Source organism: Hemitrygon akajei, chromosome 1, assembly GCF_048418815.1.
Source record: "Hemitrygon akajei chromosome 1, sHemAka1.3, whole genome shotgun sequence".
Classification (NCBI taxonomy): Eukaryota; Metazoa; Chordata; class Chondrichthyes; order Myliobatiformes; family Dasyatidae; genus Hemitrygon; species Hemitrygon akajei.
In genome coordinates, this window is record NC_133124.1 from 89,573,988 (window position 1) to 89,585,015 (window position 11,028).

Consider the following 11,028-nt stretch of genomic DNA (forward strand, 5'->3'; position numbering starts at 1 on the left):
CAGCTCCACGTGCTCAGTCCCGATTATGAGAGGGATGCCAACACCAACACGTATAACAATTCCCTTTCTATCCCAATATTTAATCATTTAAGAAGTAGTGTTATTGTGTAATATTATTAAAACAAGTGTTTCGTCCAGATTATAATTAACTAGTAAAGAAGCTCTGTTTAAAAAAAAGAATATGTTTTTTCCTCCCCTAACATCTCCATGAGTGGTACAATCTGACAGTTAGGGCGATACCAACTGCTTCCCGGCGATAGGGATAACAATAGTGTTTTTAAATGGATCTGTTGTGTATTTTAGTTGGAGGTTAGGTTTTTTTAAAAAGGATTATGCTTTATTTCTATTGTTTTGAGTTTTGTCTTTCTGTTTGATGAGGATCGGTTGCTGTGAACTGCGAGGTGCCCTGATCTTCCCCTCCCTCTCTTTCCCCGGCAGGATCGGTGGCCGCGGCCCGAGAAGATGGCGGAGGTGAAGCGGCGCGAGGGTTTGCGGTTCCCCGCGCGCCGCAGCCCCCCACCCGCCGTGCTGGCGCTGCCGCTCTCCCGCGTCAAGCTCATCATGAAGAGCTGCCCCGACGTGTCGAGCATCAACCAGGACGCGCTCTTCCTCACCGCCAAAGCCACAGTGAGTGCGGCAGAGAGGGGTCCTCCCGTCCTATCGTCTCCGGGAACCGGGGGTGGGGACGCGGCGGAGATCCTCCACCCTCCCCCCCCCCCCCACTGGTCCCCGGGGTCGTATTCCCCACCACCTACGTTCCGGGTCACCCGACACCCGGTCTTCATGTCATCCTCACCGCCAGCCCCTTCACCTGGTCGTCCCCGGGTCCTTGCCTCCACATCTGTCTCTGTTCCTATTCCCCCACCACCTTCCTCTCGCCTCTGGATTCCCCACACCTTTCCCTTGCCTCTGGACCCCACTCCTCTCACCCTGGCGTTTCCCACTGCCCCATTCCTTGTGCCAGGGTCTGTCAGTCACATTTCCCCAACCCGTACGCCTCACCTGGAAGTCCATAACTGGTGGTGTTCCACAAAAATCACAAATAATCTTTGTTTGTGATATATAATAATGATTTGGATTTGAAATGTAGATGGGTGGATTAGTCAGTTCGCAGATAATGCCAAGATCTGTGGAGTTGTGGACTGCCATTAGAATAGTGGAAGATCTAGATCAGTGCAGGTTTGGGCTGAGGAGTGGCAGATGGAGTATAATCCAGACAATTGTGAAGTGTTGCACTTTGCAAAGTGAAAGTACACAGTTAATGACCTTTAAATAGAATTGAGGTCCAGAGAAATCTTGAGATCCAGATTGATAATTCACTGAAAGTAGCTACGCAAGTGGATCATGTGGTAAAGAAGGCTTATGGTATGCTTGCCTTCATTGGTACTAATGTTGAGTAAGTCATTTAGTGGCTACATAACACTTCAGTCAGACAAAACTGAAGAATTGCATGCAGGTCTGGTCAGCCCATAATTGGAAAGATGTAGAGAGGGTGCAGTAGATTTTTCTTGTGCATAACATTGAAATAATACTCTTCTTAGTATGATCCCTGTATACTACTTCAAATATACAGTACTAACTATTCTTGTCAAAGCTATTCATTAATAACACATGACCTTTTCATACTAAATCCTTGCTGATTTTTTTATTAAGTGTATGTAATAAGTGATTTGTGTATTTGCTTAAATTTTTTCCCTCTAATTTGTCTACCACTAATGTTAGGCTAACAGTAAATATTCAATCTGTCCCTTTGGTCTGTTTCTTAAATAATGCAACATTGTTAGCAGGTTTTGATGTTGTACCACTGTAAAGTAAAAGTAGGCACAAATTTGTTGTTCAGAGCCATACTGCATTCCTGCGTCTTTCATAATATTTCCTCTTTTAATGTCTGTTGTATTAGTTTTCATTGATCTTTGCCTGGCAATTTTTTTTCTCTATACATTACTTTTGTGTACCTATTTTCCTTTTTTAATTTCATCCCTGCATTTTCAATGTTTTCACAATATTGAATTCTTGGTATCTTCTAGCTTTCCAATATACTCCTTGACATCCCAAGAGTTTCATCCGTTCATTTAGAAGGAACGTAACTGTCCAAGTCCATACTTTTTCTGAATGCCCGTTGTTGACAGTGACTTCCCTTCAAGTAGCTGATTCCAGTCAGTGCTTCCTGAATCAGACACCAGCAAAAGCAAGGATCATACCCTCAAGTGCTGGGTTTGCTATGAATTGATTTTAAAAAGCTGCCTTTTTAATGCATGGCAAGAGTTCTGGGTCTATTGTTGCTTCTGTCTTCGTGTTATTGTTCCCACTAATGTCATTTAGTCAAAATTCCCTACTATTACTGTACATTAGTTTTCCTGATTAAATGTTCCTGCATATTTGCTAGCTCATTCTTACATTGTAGAACACAACCAGCAATGTATTTGCTCCTTATTAATTGCATTTGTTGATCTTCCTAATATATTATCTTAACTTTTTTTTTACTGTATTTCAGGAATTATTTGTGCAACATCTTGCCACATATGCATACAAAAGCAACAATTCAGAGAAAAAAGAACTCTCTTACAATGACCTGGCTGATTGTGTGGAGAACTCTGAAACATTCCAGTTTTTAGCTGGTCTGTATATTTCAATAACCATTAAACAAGTGAAAAAGAAAATTAATCCTTTTTATTAGATAACATGATTGAAAGGTGGTCTTCGTGGTCTTCAGTGTGGTTAAAATATTGACATCCCTTGCTTAGATTTCCAAAAACAGATTGGACAAAGTGCATCACAAATGTTTATTCTATTTCTCCTGTGCTATTTTGTTTCACTGATCTTGCCTTAGTAGCCTCGCCGGTCCCATAGGAATCTCTTGTCCGGTAAATTATTCAAATGTATTTTCAACATTTCTGAACCTACTTGCTGATTATCAATAGCTGGGACAATTTCCAGCTGTCCTCAAAGTATAGTTAATGTTAAGATAGTTATCACACTTTTAAAAGTCATTCCTTGGGTATATGATCTTTCAGATCTGTTTAGTGTTGCTCAGTTATATCATTTAGCTGATCTTGTGTGTTTGATTCATTTTCAAGTATTTATTCCACAACTTTAATTCTGATAAACCTTGCATTCATCCAAACTTAATTTTCATTACTTAATTATACATTTTTAATCAAATAAAATACTCTTTGGATTTTTAATGTATGTTGTTACAACAACCAATTAACTTTTTAATTAAAGTAAAATGTTTTCCATCACATTAACTCTTAAATGCTTCACATACAACAATTATTTTACACATGGGTTTAGTTCAATTATTAACTAATCTTGTCATTATTAGCAGGATAGTTGAATTGTCCTCCTCCATGAAGAGTGCCATTAGATTATTAGAGGGCCTCACAATCACAGAACAAGCTAATAATTTGTTTAATCTTATTTAAAGAATGACTTAGTTACCAACTTTCTAATACGTGGATAAATAGTACTTAAAAGTTGATGTTAGAGCTTGATGAATGGGGAGAGGTAGTTATCAGATCATCATACTTCTGAGTTCAGAATTCTAATACAAGTGTCCCCCACTTTACGAATGTTCGCTTTACGCCACTTCACTTTTACAAAAGACCTACGTTAGTAACCTGTTTTCACATTTCAAAGAGGATTTTCGCTTTTAAGAACATTTTTCCCATATAAATTAATGGTTCTTCACTTTACGCCATTTCGGCTTAAGGAAGGTTTCATAGGAACGCTCTACCTTTGTAAGGGGCGGGGGGGAACACCTGTAGTTGTTTTCCCGGATGCAATTGATGTTGGTAAAACTGTATTCTTTGCCTTTCCTGATATTTTGAATTGATGAGGGGATTGATACATAAAGGGACCATAGATTCAACCACGTAGTGTTACACATGGTTAAATTTCATGAAGAATCTGCAATTTAATAAAAAATAAATTGTAAGTTTACCCTGTAAAGTGTATTTGATATATCAAAATATCATTGTTACAGATATTCTGCCAAAAAAGATCTTGGCAAGTGACTATCTAAAGATGCTTGAAGAGGAGAAAGAAGGAATTGGTGCTGAAGGGGATGGAGGAAATGAAAATGACGATGAGGAGGAGGAAGAGGAAGAAAATGAATCCTAAAGAGTAACTTTCTCACCTTGACAACTTCTCATGGAAGTGTGTAGAGAGCAAGAGGAAATTGTTAAAACAATATTGTTGAGTGTTTAGGATTACTAAGCACAAGTTTACATGTCCATAACTTCAGAATTCCATTTAATGAGCCACTGTGAAGAGCTGAAGTCAGATAGAAAGTCTGGGTTGGTGTTAACAGTTCCTTCAGTTTATGAAAGGCAAGATATCCTTATTTTTCTTTTGAAGAATTTTTCCTCTGTTTATTTTATTGATTAAATGGCATACTTGATATAAAATGTATATATGTGATATATACTTTTGTATATTTGAAATAAAAAAAGCATTACTGAACAGAATCTGATTACTTACCATTCAAAATGGGTACAATGGAATGCATTTCTTAGTGCATGTGCATTTGTGGTGTAAGGTTACAGGGTGGTGTATATTTTGTATTTTTGGCAATGAATACTTTTATGTTATTACTATCAGTATCTGAAGACGTGAGGCTGCAGATGCTAGAGGCACACAGATAGCTGACTTTTTTGTCCTGGAACTTGTATCTGTTCAGATGCATGGTCTTAACCTAAAACTTTCAACTGCCCGTAATGAAGTGGCCTTTTGGCTTCAGAACTGGTACATGGAAGACAGGGCAGTGGTCGATGGGAGTTGGGGAGGTCCATGCTTAGTGGTGTTCACAGGGATCCGTGCACGGACTCCTACTGTTTATGCTGTATATAAATGACCTGGATGAAAATGTAGATGGATGGGTTAATAAGTTTGCAAATGATACAAAGATTGATGGTTTTATAGCTAGTGTAGAAGACTGGCAAAGAATACAGGGGGATATTGATTGGTTGTAGATATGGGCGGAGCCAAATTTCACCCAGCTAAATGTGGTGTTGCACTTTGGTAGGTCCATACGACATGGGAGCATGGCTATTAAGCTCATCAAGTCTGCTCTGCCATTCTATCATGGCTGATCCCAGATCCCACTCAACCCCATACACCTGCCTTCATTTGATATCAACTTATGCCTTAAATATACCCACGGACTTGACCTCCACAACAGTGTGTGGCAGAGCATTCCACAGATTCACTACTCTGGCTAAAAAGAATTCCTCCTTACCTCTGTTCTAAAGGGGAACCCCTCAGTTTTGAGGCTGTGCCCTCTAGTTCTGGATACCCAAACCATTGCAAATATCCTCTCCACATCCACCCTATCTAGTCTTTTCAATATTCGGTATGTTTTACTGATATTCTCTTTCCTTCCCCCCCCCCCCCCCCCCCCAACATTCTTGTAAATTCCAGTGGGTACAGGCCTAAAGCAGCCAAATGCTCCTCATATGTTAACCCCTTCATTCCCAGGATAATCTTTGTGAACCTCCTCTGGACTCTCCTAAGACAACACATCCTTTCTGAGTTACGGAGCCCAAAACCATTGACATTACTCCAAGTGCAGCCTGACTGGTGTCTTATAAAGCTTCAGCATTATCTCCTTACTTTTATATGCTATTCCCTTGACATAAATACTAACATTGCATTTGCCTTCTTTGCTACAGACCCAACCTGTAAATTAACCTTCTGGGAGACCTCTGATGTTTGAACCTTCTCCCCCATTCAGTCAAATATAAAGAAACAGTACAATATTCAGGGCAAGAACAGAGGGGCCCAAGTTTGTAGCTCCTTGAAAGTGGATATACAGTACAAGTTAGTTTAGAATGCATATGGCATACTTCCCTTTTAGTCAAGGCATTAGGTTCAAAAGTCAGGAAGTTATGTTTCAGCTTTATAAAACTCCAGTTAGGCCACTGCATCTGGAGTATTGTATACAGTTCTGGTCACAGGTGCAGAAAGGATTTACCAGGATGCTGCCTGGATTAGAGGGCATAGGCTATAATGAGAGATTGGACAAACGGGTTGTTTTCTCTGGAGCAGCAGAAGCTGAGGGGAGATCTGATAGAGGTTTATAAAATATTAAGAGACAAAGTAGACAGCATCTTTTTTGCAGGATTGAAATGTCTAATACCAGTAGGTATGAATGTAAGGTGAGGGGGTAATTTCAAAGGTGATATGCGGGGCATCCTTTTTATACAAAGCATGGTGGGTGCCTGGGATGTGCTGTCTTGGATAGTGGTAGAGGTAGATATATTTTAGGTACTTTTAAGAGAGTTTAGATAGGCATATGATTGTGAGGGAAATGGAAAGATATGGACATTGGGTATGCAGAGGGGATTAGTTTAGTTAGCTTTTGATTACTAAATTAGTTTGTTTGGCATAACATTGTGGGTCACAGTGCCTACTCCTGTGCTGTGCTGTGCTGTTCCATGTCCCCTCACACTCCACGAATGTCTGCTCTGCTTGACTCTTCTGGTGCTTTTTTCTTTACACCATCAGTGAGTTATGCTTTTTAGCTCTAGTTGTAATGTTCTTAATGTTTTGGTTTGAGGAGTGCTGAACACTATTCTCAGACAAAACAGATGTTTTAGGCTAGCGTAATGTTGATCCTTGAAGCGTAGAGCAGCACTTGTCCAGATCCAGGGAAGAATTTTTCACCCAGAGACTGGTTGGTATCTGGGATGTGTGGTCTGAAGTTTAGTGAAGGCAGAGTTCACAATATTTGAGTTTCTAGACAACCACTGAATTGCCAAAGCTTACAAAGCTACAGACCAAGTACTGTCAGTGAGATTAGTAATAGGTTGGGGTGTTTGATGGTTGCCATGAACATAGTTGCACAAACTGTTTTATTCAAAGGAGGGATTAACAAAGTCAAAATGTATTGATGTGGTTAAGAATGCAAAGTACTGAATTGGATAAATAGCAAAAGTATTCAATGATTAATTCACCACACACAAATGAAATATACCCTAATGCATATTGTCAAAAGTAAGGGGAGAAATCACAGACTGATGACAAAGATCTCCCTTAGCTACAGGAGTGGGACTAAAGAATGAGCACAGTAGTATGCTGTTGTTTGAAAAGTAAGGTAGAGTCTCAGAGTACTACAAAGCATCAGCTCATCTTGTTTCATTGACCTGATCTTCTGCCTAGTCCCATCCACACCAATCCAGAGCCCTCCATACCCCTTATATCTGTGTACTATCTAAACTCTTAGAAGTTACAATTGAATACTTACCTGCCACTTCCACTGGTAGCTCGTTCCACACTTGCAAGTTTCCCCTCAAAATATCCTTAAAAATTTTGCCTTTGGAGTCAGAGGTATAGCTCAGAAACAGCGCCTTTGGCCCCCTTAGTCCATGCTGAAGCGTTATTCTGCTTAGTTAATCCCATCAACCCACACCGGGACCCTGGCCCTCTACCTCTCCCATCCATATACTTGTTCAAATTTCTTTTAAATGGTGAAATTGTACCCATAGCCACCAGTTCTGCTGGCACTTGTTTCCACATTCTCACCATCCTCAGTGAAATTCCCCCTCAGGCATCCCTTAAATACTTCACCTTTCTCTCTTAATGCATGACCACTAGTTCTAGTCTGACCTAACCTCAGAGCAAAAAGCCTTCTTGCCTTTACCCTATCTATACCCCTGTTAATTTTGTATACCTCCATCAAATGTCCCCTCCTTCTCCTACGTTCCAAGAAATAAAGTCCTAACCTATTCAGCCTTTCCCTCTAACTCAAGTCCTGACAATATTCTTGTAGGTGTTCACTATTTTTAAAAAAATCTTATTGATATTTCTCTGGAAATAGGTGACCAGAATACTCCAAATTAGGCCTCGTCAACGCTATACAACTGCAACATAACATTCCAACTCCTGTACTCAATACTTTGATTTAAGGAAGCTAATATGCTAAAAGCTTTCTTTAGCCCCTATCCTGCAATGCCACTAACAGGGAATTATGGATCTCTATTTGCAGATCCTGCTTTAGCATTCTTCCATGCTCTACCATTCATAGTCTAAGACCTACCTTGATTTGTCCTCCCAAAGTGCAACACCTCACACTTGTCTGCATTAAATTCTGTCTGTCCCTTTATCAGTCCATTTTTTTCCAGCTGGTCCGGACCCCACTGCAGACTTTGTAGCCTTCTTCACTATCCACTCAGCCTCAGTCTTGGTGTCATCCACATATTTGCTGATCCAGTTTACCACATTATCTAAATCTGGAGTCCCAGCAGCCTTTTTTATGCCATGGACGAATACTATTAAGCAAAGGATCCTTGGACCCCAGGTTGTGAAGCCCTAATCTAAATCATTAATATAAATGATAAACAATAATGGATGGTTGTTTGTGCACTGTTACAATCTCATTTCATAGACCTCCAATTTCTTTGTTTTTCCTAACATATGACCTATTTGTAGGAGCATGATATAGATGTTTATAAATGTAAGAGAAGGCAGATGTTTATTAGTATGATTTTTATTTAGAGCTAAAGCACAGCCCTTCCGACCCATCACAAGACAACTTACAATGAGAATAACCTCAAGGAAACCCACACACTTCATGGGAAATATGTACAAGCTTTTTTACAGAGGAAGCGGGAATTAAACTTCAAACTCCAATGCCCCGAGCTGTAATAGCGTTATGCAATCGCTATACTACCATGGCAGCCTAAAAACAGGCACAACAAACGTAGAGTCCCTGAAAGTCTGTATAAGTTAGTTCAGCGGCAAGGCAAGTGAAGCCACCATCCAAACTAATCCAGGAGCCTGATGAAACACCATCACCCAAAGTGAGGCTCGAAACCACAACCTTGGGATTAAGAGTCAAATGCTTACTGGCTGAGCTAGTCAAGCTTCCATAATATGCCTACATACATGAGATTGGTCAATAATGTTAGAACACAGAGTTAATTGGGTCCAGGTTAAGAATTGGTAATTGGATTAAAAGCATAGTGATAATATACAGATCCTTCTCAGATCAGTAAACTGCAACTTGCTGGGATGCCACAGAGTTGAGCACCAAACTCCCAACTTTTCACGATCTTTCTCAGCATTTTGGCCAAAAGGAAACAAATGACATATTTCCAAGTTTTTTCACAAAACTAAATTAGGTGGCATTGTGAGTATAAAGGATGTAGAAACTCAACAGGGTTGCAGATATGCTAAATGAGTCAACAAATATATGACAGATCAAATAATATAAAAATGTGAACCTTTCCAGATTGGAGTGTATATGGGCTGGCATAGCAGATTGCGTAATGCTATTATAGCAACCTAGGTTCAATTCCTGCACTGCCTGTAAGGAGCTTATACGTTTGCTTCATGGCTGCACTTTTCTTCCCACATTCCAAAAACTTACAGGTTAGAAGGTTAATTGGTCACATGGGTGTAATTGGACAACATGGGTTTGAGGGGTCGGAAAAGCCTGTTTCTGTGTTGTATCTCCAAATAAAATAAAACAGAATAAATAGACTATCTGTCAAATGTTGATTTTCAAAGGGACAAGTCACTGGATGACAGTTTGTGCATGGCAGCAAATATCGTGCAATCTTAAAGAAGTTAGATGAAACCACAAGTGAAATACAATGACAATTCATAGGATTGGTTACGGATACAAGTTGTTTTATCAGTGCTATCACCAAGAATTCAGAACAGGCATACAGAGATGTTGCTTCCCTTGGCTGAGGGCTCAGATAACAAGAGCTGCAGTCTCAGAATAAGGGGTGACAGAAGAGAAATTTCTTCACACAGATCATAGTGTCATACAGCATGGAAACAGGGCCTTTGGCCGAACTCATCCATGCCAATTCTGTTGCCCAGTGAACTAGTTCTATCTGCCTATATTTGGTCCATTCCAAAAATGCATCACCTTTTGCATGAAACTTTCCAATATCACTTAATTTCCCTTCTCTCGGAAAGAGACTGCATTTTAACACTGTTGATTTCCCAAAATGCAATACCTTGTATTTATCTGGATTGAAAGTCATTTGCCAACCTGCCCACATACTGATCAAGATGTTTTCATAGTATCCATCATCTACAACACCCGCTATTTTAGTGTCATCCACAGACTTACTAAAATGCCTTGTACATTCACATCCAAATTGTTTACATAAATTACAACAATTACGGTGATGAACCTTGAACTCGAGAGGGCTGTAGATGTTAAATCATCATATTCATTCACAGTAGGGATTGCTGGATTAAAAACAAAATGCTGGAAAACTCAGCAGGTTTTGCAGCATTGGCTGAAATACTTAAAATGCAAGTTTCTCCCAGTCTCTTCATCAGAATTGGGAAAGAGAAAAAAGTAATTAATGAAACATAAGTTTGGAATTGTTGGAGCTCTGACAAGATGAAATAGTCTGATATTAACTACTCTGCCTGTGTAGAGTATTATGTGAACTTCAGGGACATGTTCAGCAGACCAGACCATGCAAAGGAAAAAGGGGGAATGATAAGCAAATCCATCACCTCCTGGATAGAGAAAGAACAAAGTTCCATTTCTTACTGTGCAAACCAACAGATCATCCTTTCCAATTTCTGCCAGCACCAAGATTCCACCACCAGAAACATACCTCCTTTCCCTTTCAGCATTTCAAAAGTTTTTGCAACTTCCTGGTCCACCCTTTGTGACAGAAGATTAATAAAAGTAATGAAGTTGAGATATAGTTTGGCTTTTAGGGAATTAGTGCACAATAGGCTCACATCAATATTTTCCTGAACAAACATTAAAATTATTTTATATTGTACTTTTGTCAGCATGAATAATATGCTCCAAATTTTTATATTTTTCCAACTTGATGGCAAACTGCCCACTTAAATGGTGGAGAAACAAACATGGAATTAAGTGCTTGATGAACAGAGATAATCACTTTTTTTTTGGATGGAAGTGGCCTGTAATGGCATTGCACAATAGTCTGGTTTGTGATTTATTTAGTTTTTACAACATGGGTATCATTGGAAAGGCTAGCATTCACTGCCCATTCCCATTATCCTTGAATTTTTGAACTCTTT

At 39.5% G+C, this 11,028-nt stretch overlaps 1 protein-coding gene across 1 annotated transcript; it reads left to right on the plus strand.

The window, feature by feature from the left end:
* Window positions 1-419: 419 nt before the first annotated feature.
* Window positions 420-4,469, plus strand: chrac1 (chromatin accessibility complex subunit 1). Its single transcript, XM_073047674.1, has 3 exons — window positions 420-627; window positions 2,495-2,618; window positions 3,986-4,469. The coding sequence occupies exons 1-3, from the start codon at window positions 463-465 to the stop codon at window positions 4,120-4,122; spliced, it is 426 nt and encodes a 141-aa protein (XP_072903775.1). The 5' UTR covers window positions 420-462; the 3' UTR covers window positions 4,123-4,469.
* Window positions 4,470-11,028: the final 6,559 nt, after the last annotated feature.